Here is a 22,492-nt window from a genome sequence, read left to right as displayed (position 1 = left end):
TAAAAAAGGCACATGCATTAAAAAAAAACCCCACCCAAAACCTATACCCTAGTGAACTAAAAATATAGGCAAACAAGTTCTATAAGAGTTTAGATAAACAAATGAACAGAGAGTCAGTGTGGCATCGTGGAGCAGGAAGATCAAGGTTCAAATTCCCACTCAGCCATTAAACCGACTGGGGGTCCTTCAGCCAATAACATTCTCTCTCTCTCTCTCTCTCTCTCTCTCTCTCTCTCTCTGTGTGTGTGTGTGTGTGTAACCTATTTTACAGGGTTGTCATGAAGGTAATAGGGAAAACAACTGTATACCAACCATTGGGCCTCTAGTTCCTCTTGAACCCTTTGGACCAATTTCTCCAGGCTGCCCGCGGTCACCTGTGGCGCCAATCTCTCCTGGGGGGCCATGCTGTCCCTTTGCCCCCTTTTGGGGAGGTTAAGAGTCAAAGATAAGACAATACAAGATGTTATTCCAAATGCAAACTGCACTGGAGAGCCAGACAAGAGTCCCAACATCCTGTTAACATTCTGTTTCAAAACCGTTTGTTTACGACCTGTCCATTATTAATAAATAAATGCTAGGCCCTCAATTAATAAAAATACATGACAGAAGAACCAAGATGAATTACCTTTTTTCCTGGGCGGCCCCTTTGACCTAGAGTTCCTGGAGCTCCTTCGGGCCCCTGAAATATTTGTTATGAAGGAAGAGAGCTTTGAGAACACGTTTAAACTTTGGTGTGAACTGCATAATCTTAGCAAGGTCTTATAACATTCAGCATGAGGGTTATGGGAAACTCTTATTAAACATTAGTATGACTGTTCTGTTTTGGAGAAGAGTGATATAATGCTGGTGATTTTTATCAAGCCAGTGAAAATGCCACAAAAATCTAACATGTCTGAACAGAAAACAACAGCTGGAGACTAAAATAAATTTTGTGCTCAAGCCAAACACTTCATTTAGTAGGGATCTATATTCAGTCAGGGAAGGACTAAAGAATGTCAGATTCAGGCCAGAGAAGTATCTCCAGTGAAAGTAGATGTATTTGCATTACTACGGTTCCCGACTAGGCTTCGACAAGGGAGATAGTAGCCAGTTACTCACTAAGCTAGGGATCAAGCCCACTGGGGCAGACACATGTCCAGGCTTCAAGTTTTCCTCTTAAGCAATACAGGACATGTTCAATCATCCCTACATGTACTTGATTGGGAAAGGTTTTGGGAAACAACAAGATATTCTGGATTTGCATTGGCATGGTGCAAATCAAAGGCTCAGGAACCACCACAACTGAAGCAATATGTAGTCCACTAATACTAAATTTATTATGTAGCCACCGTCCCCATATTCCCAGTGTTTTGGAAGAGCACAGAGGTCAACAAGTGTCCTCTCATTGAGCAAGTTAGTGCTCCCCTTTTATGTGGCAGTCAGGGATAGAAGGCCCAACTACCATTTGGCACAATGGAAAGAGAACTTTCCCCTCTGGTCCTGAAAACTCTCCTTCTCTTTGTCCTACCCAGCGCTTTCAACACCTTCCATGGCACCAATATGCACCTATATTAAATGTAGGAGGAAATTAGGGTTGCCATATTTCAAGAAGTTGTTGAGGTATTTTTGGAGGGGGGAGCAAGTTGTTCAGCTTTTTTTTGCAAAATCTCCGGGGGAAAAATGAAGTTCTCTTAGGAAATTTGCCTAAAAAATCCCAGATATGCCCAGGAAATGCTAGACGTATGACAGCCCTAAAACAGTTCTAGCAAGATTGTTCTCTCATCCTGGAAATTATAGCTCAGTTATCACTGACAAACTACACCTTTAAACTGGAAGCCACAGTTCCTGGCCTAGGCGTGAACAGTATTGTGTACCTGTTCTCAACTGCACAGCAGGACTTGGTGGAGGAGCCATAGCTCAGCAGTAGAGTAGCTGCTTTGCTTCTAAAATCCAAGGAAGTCACTGCTACACAGTGTTGATATTATTGAGCAAGAAAGACCATTGTGTCTGACTCAGTAGAAGACAGTTTTCTTTCCTGTGTTTCTAACAATTTTGTTATTGTTTTGTCTCATTGATTTTCTTCGCATACATTAAGTGGATGTTTCATCACTCTGTTTAATTTCCCAGCCCCATCATCAATGTTTTTATGGCTACAAGAAACAGTAATTTAGGAATGGAGGAAAGCTGCTGATTGCCACACTACAAAAAAACAAACAACACATCCAAAGTATGAAGATTTCAGCAGGCATTTTCATCAACAGCTGACTTCCGGATTAGACTCATTAACTGATAACACTTTGTATATGCTTGGTGACTAAGAAAAATAACTAGAGGACAAGGTGTTGCAGTTGACCAGATTTTGTTTGTCTCATTCTTGGCTTTTCTAGCTAATGCATTATGCAAAGCAAAAGCATTTCTGGTTTGTTCCAAACCGTGTGGTTATCTTGAAAGATCAGCAGCATTGAAGGCCAAGCTAGACGAGATGCCAATCATGCAATTAGCAGCTCCTGAATAACATCTGTGACCTCACAGACCATGCCAGAGCCCCAATTAAGATTGCTGCTCCCTCCCTGTGCCCACTATTTACTTTTCAAAAGCTGCTCATGCAATAATTGCTAGCTGAATGAACAGCATGCACCTCGTTTTTATCAGCCAGGTTTCCTTCAGGAGGAAGGACAGAACAGAAATTTAACAACAGCAACAATCTCATTTAGTTTGGTCCCTAGACAAAATGGCCCATGCATATGTTCCAGTGCTTAGGGGGAATCTATATTATAAATTGCATCTTAAATGGATAGTAGCAAACAAGAGTTCTGATTATATCATGTTATTGAAATGTCCTGCAATATTTGAGAGAGAATAGGGGCTGCATGGAGCATCTTTGGAATACATTGTGCCTTCTTATTATATAAAAATATACAGTGAAATGGCACGTGACATGCTAAATCTATCCCATGGTCCAATGAAAAATACTGACATCAATATCTGTTAGGATCTACTTAAAATGAAACTCTGAGTAACCAGGATAGGGTTGCCATATGAACCAGAAAATTCTGGTAATGTGCAGGGTAGCTATCAGCAGGGTCTCTAAACCTACTATTCAAGTATGAAGTTACTATGTGATAATGTGTGAATAATAATAATGTGAAGGAAGTAGATATGATTTACTACATTTTACCTAGATATATGCAAAGAATGAATAGCGGGGCTGACACCAACATCAAACATTTGTTTTTAACAAACCTTGAAGATACATGCTACATAATAAAAGGAAGAGTTAAATCAGGGAGAAATAGCACCAGAACATTTTACAGCAAAACAATAATCATACCGCAAGGAAGAGACGCTTATAATGTAAGCTACACTTCTTACTCAGAAGTGAACATGACTTAATTAAGTGAGACTTAATCCCAAGTAAATATGTATAGAATTGCAGTCCCAAATCTTCTGATTTTATGCGTTGTCTCTTAAAGATCTACATCTCTGAAGCATTTTTTTTTTTTTAAAGATGTCAACATGTGGAAAGCTCTGATTCTGAGCAGGATTTCCACACTTCATTTCATTCTAAGACAAACAACTCTGTGCAATGAGTAATGTTCTGCTGGATTAAACCATTGGGATGAAAGTCTGTTTTGAGACCAGAATCTTCCCATAGGACTAGGTGGGGCTTTGAACAAGCATTCAACAAGCAATGGAAACAGGAAGCAGAAGTGAACACGAGCTTTCTGTTTTCATGCTTCTGTGTAATGTCTGAAGCGGGAGCACAGATGTGTAGAAACGAAAACTGGGAGGATAAGTGCCACTGCTTATTACGTGAAGTCAATCTGAGACACGGTTAATTCTCCACAACCATCCACAGTGGTGGTCCCATTACTGTGCTTGCCAGCAGAAGTGATAATTAGTGCTAGCTGTGAGACAGAAACCTATCCAAATTGAGCTGGACTGGAATCAACAACTCTCTCTCCCCCCCCCCCCCCCGCCCCAATATGAGCCACTCAGCTGTTGCAACTTTGGCCATAGCTTCCAAGGCATATAGCGACAATTTCTGTACACTAAATGTGTAGTTCTGATGGGGTAGACATTGGAGTGGACCCCAACATTTCCCCCTAAGGCAGTGTTTCTGATGTGTAGGCAATCATATTTTCTAGCACTCAAACCACAACATTTTGTTTCTGGGAAAATGCAATCCCCTCCCCCCATTGGGGATGTTTGCATACAAGTGTCATGGGAGGCACCTAGTGGCATCAAAGGCGATAAACAATATATAACTCCCCCCCCAACCTGTTTCATGGATTTTGTATTTAACTCTTTATTCGCCTAATATACCACTTGCACAAGAGACCAGTAATATAGCATGCTTATCTGTCAAGTTCCCTTGGAGTGAATAGGTCACATTGCTGTTATTTGCACTATAATTCCGAGATTACTTACTGGAATACCCCTTATGCCGGGTGCACCTGAAGGGCCTGGGATTCCTGGGATTCCGGTCTCTCCTTTTTCACCATCTTCTCCAGGAAGCCCTCGGTCTCCTACACTGCCCTAAAACAGCCACATGCATAAGCAAAGGTCAAGAGGAGATGGAATCTGTTTATCAAGTTCAACCGCCTTGGAAATGTATACATGATTCTGACCAAACTAAGCCCCCTAAAGCAAAATATACATAGGAGGCTTAGTTTGGTCAGAATCGAGTATACACCTCCAGAGCTAACGCTAACTACACTGCTTCTGCTACATGAGCCACCATAGCTGCTAGAGGGCCATGAAAATTTCTGCCCCAGGCTTTTTAGACTTGTCTACCCATGTACTATCTGAAACCAAAGGGTCGAATCAGTTCCCAGATGTGAATTTTTTTTCCAACTTTCCTACCCCTGTAAATCAGCATCTTAATCCTTCTGTTTTGTTGCAATGTCTGCATAAAGCCTGCTTTACCAATCACAAGAAACCAGCTTGAAATACATTCCACAACACAGTAAATACAGCTCTTTTGGGCAGGCATTGTGCGAAGATGCAAATTCTCTGTGCCTTTTGTCTCTGTGATTTCTTAATGAGGATGCACACAAATGCGGCAATGCTGTATTTTGTTATATATTTTGTTTAAAGAAACACGGTACAAAGACAAAGTTGGGACTGTTCAGTTGTTAAAACGTACCTTTGGTCCATCTTTCCCTTGGACACCATCTTCCCCCGGTGGTCCTGGTACACCCTATTTTTCAGAAGAAATAAATCCAAATGTTGTTACTTCCAAAAACTGTGGTGTACAAATACCTAAAATCGAGGTACATTACCCCGGGGAACAACAGTAGTAGGAACACCATGTGAGGGGTTGGGACAAACAGCATATTGAGGGGGGTTGCCACTGTCTTGTCTTGTCTTCCCACAACAACAAGACCTGCCTGAAAAGGAGAGGGGATAAACAGGGACAAACGTCCTGAGCATATCTTGGCAGAGTGAGTTGTGAATGACAGTTCAATAGGGATTTCAGCTCCCTATACCTGAGATGTGTGTAGCTGGAGGAAGTGAGCAGGAGGGAAGGAGGGGGTTACAGGGGTCTGAACTTTTAAAGCAAGGCTTAGCACCCTCTGCAAAATGGGAAATTTCTATGGGCTTACATCATAATTTGGAATACGTCTGAACCGAAAGGGCTAATGTGTTTATTGGCAAGCAGCATATTCCTTTCACTTATTCAAAACAACTTAACATTCTGGAAGAAATGGTTTTAGGTTGATGACAACAGACTGCTGGCTTTCGTATTTTCGAAAGCGCGATTGGTATTTGCCTCTTTTTCACAGAATGCCCTGGTGCAACCTGAGATTGTTAAGATATATATAAAATCGGGCCCATTAATCAGCAAAGCAATGCTTTCGTTATCATTCTAAGATTGTAGTTGGGTTTCAATAATAATAATAATAGTAGTAGTAGTAGTAGTAGTAATAATAATTTATTATTTATACCCCGCCCATCTGGCTGGGTTTCCTCAGCCACTTTAGGCGGCTTCCAACCGAATATTAAAAACAATATAGCGACAGACATTAAAAACGTCCCTAAACAGTTGTCTTTTAAAAGTAAAATAGTTCTTTATTCTATCATGTCTTCTACCAGAAATGTCTTTTTCTAGCCTGAAGATGAGTTCATTGTTTTTGCTTGGATTGAATAACAACATTATTTTAGAGTCTCCACTGATGACAATGTATTTTTGTTGCCTTCATATTGAAGAGAAATCAGAATTATAGAAGTCTAGAATGCAGCAAAACTGTGAAATGCCTACATAGTTGAAAATGAGCTATAATAAACATACCACGCCACACCACAAGGCAGTGATCGCCACCACATCTGGCCATTAGGTTACCCTCCTCTTTGTCCTTTTTATACTCTATCTATGGTTCTCTTGCTGTGATGTCATGATTCCAAAAAGTTTTTGTGCCCCACAAAATATTTACATTATTTTAAAAGCTATTTTTAATGACAAAATGTCTTTGTAACCCCATCAAAACCCATCCAAATGTGAACTTTGATACTTTGGCCACACTCATTTTTACATGCAGCCCTTGAAGGGGTCCTTATACAGAAAAAGGTTAGCCACTGTTGCCTTAGATTTATGTCTCTTCCTCTTACACAATCCAACTTTATCTAATCCACAGTTTCCATTGCATACAAATCATCAAACTATGTTTTGCACTTGACCTCCAAACCATAAGTGAAAGCCAATATTTTGACTGTGATTTCCAATTCTGGTTTGGAGGCAAGCACAAACAATAGTTTGCTGTAATTATGAACTATGGTTTGCCCTAAACAGGCAGATGTGAATGGAATTACAGTACACAAGGATAGGAGGGAGGGGAGGAAACGAACATGCAAATCTAATTCATGTAACACTAAGTTTGACAAGTGAACCATTGTGTTCAGGTTTCTTGGACCAATATTAATATTTTTTTCAATGAGGAACAAGGCCCAACCGTGCTCTTTGACTCACATTAGCCAAGACTGAAAATAAAACAAACTCTGATATTAATTACAATGCCTATTGCAGTTATTCCCAAAACTGTGTTCAAGGCCGCAATGGCATAAGTATGCTACAAGGAAAAAGAAATACGATTAATTAAGGTTTCTTGTGAACCTGTTTCTCTGCAGGATTTACTGCTCTAGCCTTCCTTGCTTCCAATGCATCTCTACTGGGAACAAGTTATTCTTATATCACCAGGTGTGACTGGATCTTGCCATCCATTGCTAAGGGCTTACCTTCTTCCAATAAAGAGGCACACCCAGATCACTGATGTAGAAACTGATGGGGGAAGGAGGTAAATCTTACTCAAGAATGCTCTAAAAAGTAATCCTATTCAGACGTAAGAATGGTGTTTCCATTTTTCATTCCAGAAAGAAACATGTCTCGGTTATGAGAAGTTTAGATAAGGCTGACCTAAAGCCTTCTTATACCTACTGTAGTCCTATTAACATGTTTATTGTCTTTTTCAAAAATAAGATATCTACACTAGTCATATTTAAGCCTCTGCTTATGATGATGCTGAGAATTTTCCAGGCATAGGAATCCAAGAGTCTCCTACATCCCTTCTCTGGTTTCATAATTTGCATACCGCTTTGCATTTCTAAAATTCAGGACTCTCTTTAGTTCCAAAATATGTTTCATATTTACCACTTACTCTTAAACCTTGTTCTCCTGATTCTCCAGCATTGCCAACAGGTCCAGCATCTCCCTGTGACATAAAACACAAATACATGAAGCCGATGGACTACATAACAGGAGCAACAGAACAAAAGATTTTATCTAACATGGCAGAAGTCTTGTAACAAAATAAACTCAAGCAACAACATTTTGTTTTGCATGCAAACAGTAAACGTATATTGTTTGGTTGGAGAACTAAATTGCAAAAACTGGAGAACTGAACTTTGAAGTGTTTCAGTTTGTTGGTTCAAGAAGTGAAAATCAGGCAGCATTTTATTAAAATGGTAACAAATCAATTTTATCCTTCATCCTTACTTAGAAGTGCATCTGTTTCCCACATTGCTGGGCTTCAGACATCAATTCGAAATGTTTTAAATTTGCCCAGGCTTTCACAAATTAATAAGGGGTACATCAATAATGTACATATTTCTTTTTAAATTAAACTATTACAAATGCGCTCTCTCTCTCTCTCTCTCTCTCTCTCTCTCTCTCTCTCTCTGTGTGTGTGTGTGTGTGTGTGTTTAGTGCTGATTTATTGCATTTTGTTCGTATGTTTGATTTACATTGCCCTGGGCTCTTACTGAGAAAAGGTGATAAATAAAGAAAAATTATTTTGCAGCAAGACAAGCAGGTAGATTTGCAACAAGTACTTTAGAATTTTGCAAGCATCTCTATTTGTTTGTCTTATTTATAACTCACTCAATCAATTATATCAATAGAGAAGTTGGCAGCCTTTCATCTTTCTTTGAACCACAGGGATTTGGGCTCCTGGCATGCATACCAAGCACACAGGCCCATTTTATTTTTAACAACAGCCATTCAGCTCAGCAAGAACATGCCATACTCAGGTGTGCCTGAGATCTAATCAAATATGGCCTGAGAGGCAACTCCCCACCTCTTTCTCCCCATATCCCAGAAGGTCTCCCCGAAACAGCATGCAAACAATTACCTTTGTGCCTGGTTCTCCTTGTGGCCCTGGGTCCCCCTCTGGGCCAGGTGGTCCCTGAATTGAAAACATAAGCAAGCTTATTCACTTTCCACCACTAAATGCTTCCCACCATAAAAGCAAGATGGAGCACACAAAGAGGATTATACAACTAGAGGGGGAGGGATTAAAATAGGAGGTACACTTCTCCCAACAGGTTTGTGCTTTAACAGGGTCCCATAAAACCCTTTCTAAGGTGCTTGAATGCCATCTCTTCTACAGGTCTTGGTGCTTCTTACCTTGTCCAGGGCAACAATGGCCACTGATGACCCCTTGCACCTGCTTTCCTTCCAGACATGTGTCCTGTTCCCATCCCAACATCCTTCCCTATGTGTTGCATCCTGCTTGGGCTGCATAGCTGAACATCTGATAACACACTTCCAACCTCTTTCCAAGAAAAAATATTTCCCTGTGTGATAGCCAATGGGCACACTTAATCGGCACCATCCTAATTCACACACCTGTCACCTTGGAACGCTCTGTTTTGCTGAAGGTGGCTATCCTAAAATTGTATGCATCCCCTCCCTTTCCCCCCAATAAACTCACGCCAGACTTCTAGGACTTTGTCCTTAGACCGTTGGGGCAAATTCGACCCAGCCTTTTATCTTTATTTTTAAACACATATACAGAATGCACACATTATGAAGTGTACGATAACGCTAGCCAGCTCCCCTCCCAGGGCCAGAAGAGGGGCAGCGAGTGACTGGGCTGCTTGCAGCCAGCCACACCCATGTCTTTGTAAGGAGCAATATCTGCAGAGCGCAATAACTCGAAGTGCAATAAAACAAGGTGTGCCTGCGCAATACTCACTTCAAAGCCTGGTTCTCCTACAGGACCAGCATCACCTTGTTGTCCCCTTGGTCCCTAGTATTAAACAAAAGTTTATGTATGAATGCCATTCAGTTATCTTTTTGTAGAAACTAGTACAATTATTTACTACAGCAGCTCTTCTCATAAGAAATGAATGGAAGGATTGCTTTTATAGACCTATACCTGTAGTATTAGCGCATGTCAGAATACATACGAGATTCAGTCTGCTCCGTCTAAGGATTATTCTCTTCCAACTTGGACCAGAAATAAGCTTTCTGTCTCTGTTACCCTATCCTCCTTTTGACTAATATAGACTTTGTTTAGATAGGATGTAATTTGTTTTCTGCTTTGTTTTGTTAAGGCAGCCTGGAATTTAATTAAGTGAAAGTAACTACGCAGGTGGCGCTGTGGGTTAAACCACAGAGCCTAGGACTTGCCGATCAGAAGGTCGGCAGTTCGAATCCCTGTGACGGGGTGAGCTCCCGTTGCTTGGTCCCAGCTCCTGCCAACCTAGCAGTTCGAAAGCACGTCAAAGTGCAAGTAGATAAATAGGAACCGCTCTGGCGGGAAGGTAAACGGCGTTTCCGTGTGCTGCTCTGGTTCGCCAGAAGCAGCTTAGTCATGCTGGCCACATGACCCGGATGCTGTCTGCGGACAAACACCAGCTCCCTCGGCCCATAGAGCGAGATGAGCACCACAGAGTCGGTCACGACTGGACCTAACAGTCAGGGGTCCCTTTACCTTTACCTAACTACGAATAACAGCCTTGTTAGTTGTTAGTTCAAAGAAAAGAGTGAGCATTTATTATTGTATTATTATTATTATTATTATTATTATTATTATTATTATTATTAGAGTTTGGATTTGATATCCCGCTTTATCACTACCTGAAGGAATCTCAAAGCAGCTAACATTCTCCTTTCCCTCCCTCCCCCACAACAAACACTCTGTGAGGTGAGTGAGGCTGAGAGACTTCAGAGAAGTGTGACTGGCCCAAGGTCACCCAGCAGCTGCATGTGGAGGAGCGGAGACGCGAACCCGGTTCACCAGATTACGAGTCTACCACTCTTAACCACTACACCACACTGGCTATTATTATTATTATTATTATTATTATTATTATTATTATTATATACTGCTGACTGTAAAAACAAACAAACTTCAAAGCAGTTTACAAAAAAAAGTGGGGCTCCCTTTATGCTGCAAAACAAATACATGTTAGCCGAGTGGGAGTTTGGAAACTTTTACATGCAAATTAACTAGTGCTAGTCTTTCACCTGAGTTTGGAAGCTTTTTTTTTTTTTTTAATAACATGGGAGGGTGATTTTGTGGAAGAACCCCTTTCCCTGTCATCTGCATACTTCCCCCATTATTCTCTTCACCATCCCTCCTCTCTGATTCCCAGTAAAACATACAAGATGGGGAAGGGGACCCTTATCAGTTTTATCTGCATATTTACAAAAAACAAAAATGATGCAAACCACCAAGGGTGAATGTAACCCTGTATCTTATTTATTAATTGTTATTTACAATTTTACCCCACCTTTCCTCCCAAGGGATCAGGGTGGCATTTCATGGTTCTCCCCTCCTCTCATTTTATCCCCATAATAACCCTGTGAAGTAAGTTAACTTAAAAGGCTATGTTAGGTTACCAAGGGGTTGCTTGAGAGCAAGTAGGCAAATGCCTCCCCGCTCAGCTGTGAAGCCTTGCTTTTGATGCCAAAATAAACTTCCTCTGTGCAGAGCGCCACTCTCCCGTGGCTGGCTCATTCACTGGCAGAATCTGTGAGTGGGCAGTCCTTAAACCTTCCCCAACAGAGTAGTTTCTTGACGCCCAATCTGCGCCTCCCCTCTTGGCGCGGAAGCCTACTGCGCAGGGAGGGCATGGGTAACGGAGGACCTCTCTCCTCCCCACTTTGCCCAGGCAAGGTGTCCTGGCACCGCCTCACTTCCTCTGAGCCCTGAAGCTCCTCTCCACTGGAGGCGTGGTTACTCTCCTCCGCTGAGGAGGTGCTGCTCCCCACAATCTTTGGGGGCTCTCTGTAATCCATCCGGCTTTCCCCCTCTCACCCCTGAGCCGATGGCAGTTCCCTGACAGGCTGTGACTACCCCAAGATTACCTAGTGAGCATCCTGATTGATGTGAACTGTGGTCTCCCAGATTCTAGTCCAGAGGTGCCATCGTCTCAAGACAATTGAGGGGGCCCAACACTATATCCCGATGTCACAAGGAGCCAGAGGGCAGAGCCGAACGCCCTCTGAAACTCCGAAACTGCTTTGGCCCCTAGGAGTTGGCACGCCTGTTCTAGTCTAACCACTAGGCCACATTGGAGCAGGAGGAGAAGGAAAGCCTATGTCACAAAGTGGGGAAAGCAAATGAATCCATGGAAAAGCTGACAGAAGGCAGAGAGACAGGCAGGGTAGCAATCACAGACAAAGTTGAAGTGGTGGGGGAGGAAATTCCTCTCCCCTAGCACCACAGTAAACAGGATACTGCTGAGAACTTATCAACAGGTGCCTTCCTGAATTTTAAAACAAGGTCCAAATTACTTCAAGGAATTGGAATTTCACCATTAGGCAGAAATCCATATGGCAACCTAAGCGCTTTGAGCACCTCCGCTGTATTCTGCTGCTTCGGGTGTCATGAAGATTAGGGTTTGATCGAACAGGAGAATGTTTTTTCCATACTATTCCCACGGAGCTCAGACAGGCTTGGCACAGACACCTTTTTCTCATGACTCCAGTGGAAAACCAGAAGTCAAAGCATGTAAGTGAACAATACTGGAAAGCTCAGGTAAAACCAAGAACACAAGTGGCCACCAGCACAGATTTTAATGAGGTGGTGTGACACTGAGGTGAAATCCCTTTCAAAGTATAGCCAGTACTACCTTGCAACCTCAATGGAAGGATCTTTGTTATGCACTTAAAAAGGCAGAGAATTCCAGAGCAAATGCCCATCGGTCACATATGATCTAGTTGAGATCCTGCAGGATCCTCAGAGTCCGTTCCAATCCCATGATTCTGGGACTGGTTGCTTAGACACTGGGTTTCTCTAACCTGAGTCTCCAATTGTTGTTGGACTACAATTCCCATCATCCCTGGCCACTGGTGCTGCTAGCTAGGGATGATGGGAGCTATAGTCCAACAACAGGTAAAGAGCTAAGTCTAGAACCCTGGGCTTAGAGCATCTTGCCCAAGTTTTTAAGAACACAGAACAAGCACCTCTTTGCTTTTTGTGTCCACCTGCAATGTGCAATTTTCCTAGCAAAGCCATTTCAACCTTCTGACACCAGGATAGGGAACCAGTAGCTCCCCAGATGCTGCTGGACTGCAATTCCCATCAGCCCCAGGCTAGCATAGCCAATGGTCAGGGATGATGGGAGTTGGAGTCCAACATTCATCTGGAAGGCCTCACAGTCCTCATCCCTTTAGCTGCTCACATTTTCCTCCTGAGCTCATGCAGTGAAAATATGTGTGAGGGATTGTCCCACATGATATATAGATAACGCACTCACTTACACACATTTATCTGTGTTTCCCCCCACTATGCTGTGAGATATAATTTTTCTCACCCTCTGCCTGCTAGATTTATATTGTATTTCTAGCCCAAAAAATTTTATGCAACAAATGCCTGCAGGCACACTTCTGAGATAAGTAGGCGCAAAGCCAGGCCTTGAAAAATTGACAGTGGTGTAAATCTTAGAACTATATTGCTGATGTAAAGAAACATTGCAGTATATTTTTACATCACTTACTGGGAAGGGTACTTTTCAGAACAATGAAATCCCAGAAGTAATGTTGACTTTTTGACATGTGAAATAATAGCTCCAGTGCTGCTTCAATCAAGAAGAAACATATTACTGCATGACATATGTTCGCTTTTTTCTGGATTTCATTGTGTTTACACCTTTCAATTGATTCTACATTATATTGCATTTTCAGTAGTTTTAAACATAAATAAGATCCGTATAGAGATGGGAACAAGAAGACATTCTCCAGCAAAAGAATGTCTGGTGTTTACAGCACGGTACTTTTTGATAAAGTACCAACAAGGCAATTGCATGCAGCTCTAACATTACAGAATGTTTAGAGGCAGAGAGCAACACAGAAGCCACTAACATTAGTATTTAAAAACTATTTATATGAACATGTAATGTAGATTTGTCTACCTCCAAGCAACACGGAGCTGCATAAGAAATACGATTATACCAACCTAACTATTGTTGGATATGTTTTGCCAAAGCAATGCTCTTAAACTCAGAACAACTGCTTTTGCATGCTGACAACTTCACACAACAATGTGGGTGAACAGCATAATAACACAAACAGTATTTTATACAGCAGCATCAATGCGCACAAACATATGACAGGCGAGCGGGGAGGAAGGGAGGAGGAGAGAACACTGATATCGCCTACTTCAGGGAGGAGGAAGCTGTAGCCCTCAAATTCCCATCATCCCCAGCCAATATGGCCAATTGCCAGAGATGATGGGATCTGCAGTCCAGCCATATATGGAAGGTCACAGTTTCCCTATCAGTGATCTAAGTGTTCTAGGAGAGAGTTCCCATAAGGGGCACTCCTGGAATAGAGATGCAGTCATTTAAGGATACCATGGAATTTGGGGAGCGTGAGAAAGGTAGAGTTGGAGAAACAGAGGGCATGAGCAGGGATGCACAGCAGCGACGTGAAAATCCTCGAATGTATTGCTCTTCCATTTGCCTGAGTTGTCTGCATCTTCCAACCACAAGCAACATTAGGTGTCTGTAACATTACTGCAGGCACTGCAAAGTTATATGTGGGAGTGCCAGAAAAAGCAGACTGCTTCATCTGGTGATGGGTGCAAATGATTAGACTACTACAAGCTCAAGTAGCTAAGCACCAACATGAGCAGATTTTTCTCATGCACTACCACAGGCTAAAATAATCATGTAAACAGACTGCAAGTACAAGTTAGTATGTGGGGGTACATGACAGGTTTAGCAGCACAAGCCTATACATGCTTACTCAGAAGCAAGTCCTATTGAATACAATGGGACTTACTCCAAGGTAAGGGTGTGCAAAGGGCTGAAGCCTTAGCGTAGCTCCTTTTACAAGGTCTACTTAATTACAGTGCAAAATGCAACATCTGTTTTCCAAGAAATTCGGCATGGCACGGGAAAGTGTTATAGGAGAAATCATAGAAATCAACTTACTGGTTCACCCATAGGACCACTGTCTCCTGTGTTTCCTGGAGGACCAGGCAAACCCTAAAAGCAGAAAGCCAACAGAGAGAAAAAAAGGTTGTTTCAAATTCCATTTAAAAGGCATTACATTCCTTGGCCTACACAATCAAAACACTGCTCACAAAATCCCTTCAGTGACATTTATGGTTTTCTTCCCAGCTCTTACCAAATTAACTCTTGTGGTTAATTGGTTAGCTGCTTTGCCAATTAAAAACAGAAAAAAGCTGGATCCTTAATAGTATTTGGAGAGATGAATGTACACAAAAACTAAGTTGGTCCGTTAAGTTCAACGGGTCTATTCTGAGTCAAATACTATCCATGATAACTGATAATAAAATGACATTTTTTGCCAAATCAAACCTGGTTATGCCTGCTGTAGCTTGATTTTAAAAAGGTAAAGGGACCCCTGACCATTAGGTCCAGTCGTGACCGACTCTGGGATTGCAGCGCTCATCTCGCTTTACTGGCCGAGGGAGCCGGCGTACATCTTCCGGGTCATGTGGCCAGCATGACTAAGCCGCTTCTGGTGAACCAGAGCAGCGCACGGAAATGCCGTTTACCTTCCCGCCGGAGCGGTACCTGTTTATCTACTTGCACTTTGACGTGCTTTCGAATTGCTAGGTTGGCAGGAGCAGGGACCGAGCAACGAGAGCTCACCCCGTCGTGGGGATTCGAACTGCCAACCTTCTGATCGGCAAGCCCTAGGCTCTGTGGTTTAACTCACAGCGCCACCCGTGTCCCTTGTTTGATTTTACATCGCATTAAAAGTTCAAAATCAAAGCAATAATATCCTAAAGCAGGTGGGCACAGCAACGAGTTTAGAAGGCAAAACAATGCTCCTCTTTTATCCTGATGAAGTGTTTCTTCTCAGGTGTTTCTTCTCTGTAGGTTTTCTTACTTTCTAGTAAACTGTGTATTTCAAATGTTCTTCAAATGAATACAATAAAGACCACGCTTGTGGCACTTTAGAAAGCAGCAGGAAGGGGGCAGCAGATTTCCAAATTAAACAACAACAACAAAACAGCAGGCAAACATGTCAAGTAGATCAATGGCAATGTTAATCAGGATGACTGAAGTATCACAGTGCATTGCAAACACACAGGCTTTCCCCAATAAATTTTGGGTTTCTCTAGATTTTTATTTCCCCCTTTTAAAAAAACCTATATTCTCTAGAAGTTCTCTCATCTTTTTAAAATGATTCTCCAAGAAAACCCATGTTTCCATGTGTGACTTTGCCATACTCTCTTAAGAAAGACAATTGGTCAAAAAAATACAAGCTACTTTGCTCGATCAAGCCAAGGTCCAGCATTCTCCGTACAACGATAATCAGCCACAGATATTCACAAGTGTAGAACGGTGGAGTTCCTATCCATAGGGTACTCAACAGCCAGTTTAGATCCTACACTGCAGAACTGGCCCTTCAGATAGGGTGGATTTGCTACACAAGCTTCTCTGCTGGTGGGCCCCTGTTGCTGACCAGGAGGAGGTCAGTACAGTGCAAACGCGCTGGAAGGAGTGCAAGATTGGCTGCATCTGTGTGTTTGCACCATGCCTACCTCCCTGCAGCTCTCCTTCCAGTCAGCAACAGTGACCCCCCCCTGCCGGAATAACAGCTGCTTCTGCTAACTTTGCTTCTTGTTAGCCATTCTGTCACCCTTTCAATCAGCAACAAATTATTTCCCCTGTCTGCTCCATCTGCCACTTTTATACCATTTCAAAATCAAATCTCTTGGGAAAATAAATTTAGATGCCTTTTTATTATTATTTTGAGCAAACCACTTGAACTCTGTTAAAGCGCAACATCACAACTATCCCCTTCTGTTCCCAAGGTTTTGTTTCACAGTGCAAAGCAGAATTTGATGGCTTCAGTGTGAGCAGAGGATTGGCAGGAGAGGGGAAGAGGTTGTTCAACTCTTTCTTTGCCAAATGCTTATTTGCTCAAACCTGCCGCCCCCCGGCGGGGGGGGGGGGGGGGAGAGGACGGACAAGAATATGCTGCTCCAATGCTCTTGCCATACAGTGGTACCTCGGGTTACAGACACTTCAGGTTATGGACGCTTCGGGTTACATAACCCAGAAACAGTACCTCAGGTTAAGAACTTTGCTTCAGGATGAGAATAGAAACCATGCAGCAGCAGCGGGAGGCCCCATTAGGTAAAGTGGTACCTCAGGTTAAGAACAGTTTCAGGTTAAGAACGGACCTCCAGAACGAATTACGTTCTTAACCCGAGGTACCACTGTATTGGGGAAAGTGTTGCTGGAAGTCTGAAGGGGATTAACTGATGTCAATGAAAGCGTTAAATAGTCCCCTACCCTCCTGTCAAGTCTTTGCTCAATCTGAAGCCACCAGCCACACACACATCCCAAAAAGGAACAATTATTCTGTCCTCAGTAGCAGATAGTAATATAGAAGGGAAGCTTAGTTAGATCATAACTGATCAACTGAAGTCCTTCAGATGAAAAATGCAAAATAATACAGGCACACATAATTAGGTTTTGGGCACAATGGCAATATAAAGAATTCTTCTGCCTAAGTATGAAGAACTTACTGCTGTTCCTGGGCTACCTCTTTCTCCAGGGTTTCCAGCTTTGCCCTGCTCAGACAAAATTAAGAGAATGGTAATGTCAAAAAAAAATTCTAAAAAGCATCTTGCTACAATTGCAACTGTAAATATAAATGCTGAAAGAACACTACTTCTCTGGCACGTACAATGAGTCCAGGGATGCCTTTCTTCCCTGTGTCACCACTCTCTCCCTGGGGGGGAAAAAGGCAATAGAAAGCCAATTTATTGTAAATTTACAATCAGAAGTTGACAGTTTCTTCAGTTCGTCTTTTAAATCCCAAACCAGGCACAGGCAAACTCCAGCCTGCCAATGTTTGGGACTACAATTCCCTTCATCCCTGACCACTGGTCCTGTTAGCTAGGGATGATGGGAATTGTAGTCCCAAACATCTGGAGTGCCGGAAATTTGCCTATGCCTGTCCCAAACCATGGGCCTTTTGTCACCATGTACATAGACAGAGAAATGCAGAGATCAATATTCTACTAATAAGTGCCATCAGCACAAGGAATTCTGCTTGAGCCATCGGACCTTCCCTCTCCTGCTTTTGTATGTGGGAACCCCAGAACAGATTTAGGGGAGTGGGGTGGGGAGGTAATGGGAAAACGTTCTTGTGCACAAAGAAAAATCCTTGCACTGGTGAAATGTTCACCTTAGTGCTATGCTGAATTCCACCAAGTACCCCATTATTTATTTCAAAATGTATACATCACTTCCACGCCAGTTCACACGAGCAGCTGACAAGAATGCTTATCACAGGAACCACACAGAGCTGAAAGCAACAACATCTCAACAGCCTTTGCTTTCATTCACCTTCTAGCAGCATGATGACAAACTTTCTGAAGTGCAAAAAAGAACAAGTTAGTATTACCTTAATACCTTGTGTCCCTTGCTCTCCCAGAGGACCATCCTGGCCTCTTGGTCCCTACAAATTAAGAAACAAATTTCTGGTATATAAAAGGGGCATTTCAATACTGGTGCAATAGTGTGTGTGTGTGTGTGTGTGTGTGTGTGTGTGTGTGTGTGTGTGTGTTAGGGAGTGTGTGTTATTGTTTTCATGAAAACAAGTTGTATGGCTGCTGGCATTTTAAGAATAACCCAAAGGCTTAATCCTATGCAAGGCCCACTGAAATCAGAGGAAGTGGTCCTGAATAGAGAGGGGTGAGAAACTGAAAACGAACCTGCCTAATGTGCACTTTCTGAAACAATACGTGAACTGAAATTCACACATCTTTGAATTTTGCAATGCAGTTCTGCAACCGAGTAATGCGTACAAAAATTATATAGTAGGGAAAGTATGCATAAAATGCATATATTCATGAAAATAACTTATAAAAATGCATTATATTGGGGAAAAGTGTTTTGTAAAAATATGTATAGTGTAAAGGGACTGGACCATTAGGTCCAGTCGTGACCGACTCTGGGGTTGCGGCGCTCATCTCACTTTATTGGCCAAGGGAGCCGGCGTACAGCTTCGGGGTCATGTGGCCAGCATGACTAAGCCGCTTCTGGTGAACCAGAGCAGCACACGGAAACGCCGTTTACCTTCCCACTGGAGTGGTACCTATTTATCTACTTGCACTTTGATGTGCTTTCGAACTGCTAGGTGGGCAGGAGCAGGGATCGAGCAACAGGAGCTCACCCCGTTGTGGGGATTCGAACCGCCAACCTTCTGATCAGCAAGTCCTAGGCTCTGTGGTTTAACCCACAGCACCACCCGCGTCCCTCAAAAATGTGTATATCAGACAACAAATCAACACTAATAGGCTGATGAGCTTTCATAATGACTTTTTTAAAATAAAAAAATAGCAAATTAATGTGGAAATGTGGAAAGGAATATGCAGCAAAGGGTAAGGAGCTCCATTGCAATTACATTATCCCTCTTGTTATTTGCTATGGCCCAAATTTCAATTCATTTACATGGAAGGGAAATGTCAAAAGCAAGGCAGAAGATAATGCAATTAATTATACAATGTATATGGACTAAAGAAAACAAGAACAATCAATGACACAGTACCATTTTTTGTACATGCAGATGGATAGCATCCTTCTGCCCCCCCCCCCATTCAAAGCAACTGCAATGTGGCTAAAACTACATCCACACACTCACAAAGAATTTAATATAAAAAAAGGCTCACAAAATGGCATGGCACAGCTGCTTTTCACTTTTAAAAAAGCGAAGCGCTTCTGTACAGGAGCTGTATAGCAATGAAGTGTACATCCTCCAAAAACAAAAAATTAACAAAATTTAATTGGGGGGTGGGGTGGGGGAAGTGATACAGCCTTGAGGGAACACGCGGACAATGCGTTATACTAGATCAGAAACATGTATTGTGAGAAAAACAAAAACCTGTTTATTTGGAAAGGCCCAAGGAAAGGAGACTCTTGGATGGATGAAAAGGGTAGAGAGAAAATGCAAGATGGCAGCAACACACTGGCTGCACCTCTGCATACTTTCTCCCAGAGGTTCTGTAAAATATCCATATTAAAAAAGAAAGGTACCAAAGAGATATTTACTCATAAAAATATTTATATATCGCTATTTCATTTCAAAATATCAAAGTGGTTTACAACAGTATAGAGAAACCATAAAATAAACACCATACAAATAGTTAAAATCAGATATTAATTAACTGTTGTATTGGAAAAAAATGTATTCTTAATTGCCTGCATAAGCTTGGCAGAATGGAAAGGTTTTCAGCAAGCATTTAAAAGTTGAAATAGAAGGAGCCTGCTGAATCTCTGTAGACAAAGTGTTCCACAATATAGTCGTACCTTGGTTCTTGAACGCCTTGGCTCCCGAACAAATTGGCTTCCAAACTATCAAAACCCGGTTGTGAGTGTTAAGGTTTTTGAACGGTTTTTGGAAGCCAAATGTCCGGCGTGGCTTCCAATTGGCTGCAGGAGCTTCCTGCAGCCAACCAGAAGCCGCACTTTGGTTTCCAAATGTTTTGGAACGGACTTCCAGAACGGATTCCGTTCGACTTCCAAGGTACGACTGTACTGGGATGATAATGCTAAAGACTGTTTCTTGCTGTTATCAAGCGAGTCTTGCCAAGTCAGGAACAACCAATGATGCTCTTCCATAACATTATAGAGGAAACATCCTGAAGAGATAAACCATCAGCCATCATCGCTGCCTGGGAATTGTCTACGGAGAGTGAGGAGAGTCACTCTAAATCAGTTCTCAGGAGCCACAATCACGGATAGTATTTCTGAACCTTTCAGGTGCAATGGGAAGAGGCCCCACATATTTGTTCTAAAACAAACAAGCTGGTTATGCACACCAGGAGATACCAGGAGTTTGAAACGGAGTATAAACTCCTTTGCTATAACAGACCAAAATAATAATAGGCCTATATTTGGAGTGGACTCTTGGACTTCCCTAAAAAAAAAAAGCAAAAAGCAGAGTTGTAGTATTTCTATAAATAGCACAGTGTGACTCACTGCTGGCATCCTGCATTTTCAGGGAGTGCACAATGGATGCTCTAAGCTACTTGGCTGTGGTCACTTCTGCTGGGCTGTCTGCTGTACGATTCCATATAAACAAAGAAGTCAAAAGCGTAACTTTGCCAAACGGCAGCTACTGCCTGCCCCGCCCAGTGCCATTGAGTCAGCTTTGTTTCGAAGAAAAGTTAACAGGATATCACACACTTAAATGTAGTGTTTATATGGAGTTGTAAGAAGAATTCACATATCTAATATCCAGAAATGTTGCAACAATCTTCTAGGGTAGATTGACTTCATTGTTCCCATATTGCAAGTGAGGGGCTGAGAGATACCACGCTACCTAAAGTTGACTTAGTGAGTCCAACACCACCTTCCCCCCCGTGTCCCATTTTTCCATTCCCTCCCCACCTCCACCAAACAGTTGCTCAATATATTTTGGCCACTAAGGGTAGCCCACTCTAATAAAGAGAACTAGGACGTCCGAATGTCTTTCAGTTTAAAAGGGAAACAGAGCCACTAAAAACAAGACTGTGTTTTCTACGTGCTCAGAGGACCCTCAAGCTATGCGGAAACATATACCTGAAGCACAATGACGGTTATTTCATTTATTTATGCTTTTTGCAGAAAAACAAATCATTTGAACTAACAGCTGTATCTTTGTGCAAGCCCCATCTATGCATATTTACACCAAATCTATAATTTTGTCTACATTCAGTATAAGGTAAAGGTAAAGGTACCCCTGCCCGTACGGGCCAGTCCTGACAGACTCTAGGGTTGTGCGCCCATCTCACTCTATAGGCCGGGGGCCAGCGCTGTCCGCAGACACTTCCGGGTCACGTGGCCAGCGTGACAAGCTGCATCTGGCGAGCCAGCGCAGCACACGGAACGCCGTTTACCTTCCCGCTAGTAAGCGGTCCCTATTTATCTACTTGCACCCGGGGGTGCTTTCGAACTGCTAGGTTGGCAGGCGCTGGGACCGAGCAACGGGAGCGCACCCCGCCGCGGGGATTCGAACCGCCGACCTTTCTACCGGCAAGTCCTAGGCGCTGAGGCTTTAACCCACAGCGCCACCCGCGTCCCTTTCAGTATACATTCAGTATACTAAATGAATATATAGAATTGTAAATTAAAACATAAAACCCCACTTCAGGATGGCCCGACAAACACTTGTGAGCTTATACTCTTGGTGGCAATTGAGAATACTGAAAGTCAAGTGGGGCACAGGGGTCTAAAGAAGGAATAGATATATTTCTAGTGCTCCAGATGTTTCTGGACTGCAACTTCCACCATCCTTGACTCCTGGCCATGATGGCTCAGGCTGATGGCAAAGGAGTCCTGGTCTAAGGGAACCAGAAATCAGGCAAACCATGGTTCCATGGATGACAACAACTGAAATACAGAATATTAGGTTAACAGTATCCTCTCTGTATCATCTCTCTATCTTTTCTGTATACTAAATGAGGTCCAGTGGTTCTTAAAGTTTGGCAAAAGAGTTCTGAATGTTAACACCAGCTCCTATGTGTGCAAAAGCTTATTAGAATGCACTATACTAGTATCGGTGACTTGGAAGCAATAGCACTGTAAAATAAATGAAACTTACATAATAAATTATTTCCTTCTGATCCTGTTCAGATTACTTAACTTCAGAGTAACCAACATCCAGATGTAAGCTTCTCCGCTACATTTCCAACATGAATTGCAAAACTGGATTTGATAGTACAATCTTTCGGCTCACTCAAATTCCTACTGTTTTCAAAAGTTCTCAACGACTGCATGAGTTCCGTTCTCATGGCTTTCTCATATGGAG

General features: G+C 42.4%; 1 protein-coding gene across 2 annotated transcripts in view; it reads right to left on the bottom strand.

The window, feature by feature from the left end:
- COL24A1 (collagen type XXIV alpha 1 chain) overlaps positions 1-22,492 on the bottom strand; it is a 165,058-nt gene that overhangs the window by 34,283 nt on the left and 108,283 nt on the right. Inside the window, exons 29-39 of one of the 2 annotated variants that reach the window (XM_028732889.2) lie at positions 18,107-18,160; positions 17,384-17,428; positions 17,223-17,267; positions 14,644-14,697; positions 9,453-9,506; positions 8,607-8,660; positions 7,635-7,688; positions 5,129-5,182; positions 4,411-4,518; positions 626-679; positions 313-420 (exon numbers count right to left, since the gene is read on the bottom strand). In XM_028732889.2, the coding sequence (XP_028588722.2) occupies positions 313-420; positions 626-679; positions 4,411-4,518; positions 5,129-5,182; positions 7,635-7,688; positions 8,607-8,660; positions 9,453-9,506; positions 14,644-14,697; positions 17,223-17,267; positions 17,384-17,428; positions 18,107-18,160 (684 nt within the window). The remainder of the gene's footprint in view (positions 1-312; positions 421-625; positions 680-4,410; positions 4,519-5,128; positions 5,183-7,634; positions 7,689-8,606; positions 8,661-9,452; positions 9,507-14,643; positions 14,698-17,222; positions 17,268-17,383; positions 17,429-18,106; positions 18,161-22,492) is intronic. The other variant, XM_077928502.1, reaches the window with a different exon arrangement.

This window comes from Podarcis muralis, chromosome 5, assembly GCF_964188315.1.
Source record: "Podarcis muralis chromosome 5, rPodMur119.hap1.1, whole genome shotgun sequence".
NCBI classification, from domain to species: domain Eukaryota; kingdom Metazoa; phylum Chordata; class Lepidosauria; order Squamata; family Lacertidae; genus Podarcis; species Podarcis muralis.
The sequence above is the reverse complement of the archived record's forward strand: the minus strand, read 5'-3'. Positions and strand labels throughout refer to the sequence as shown.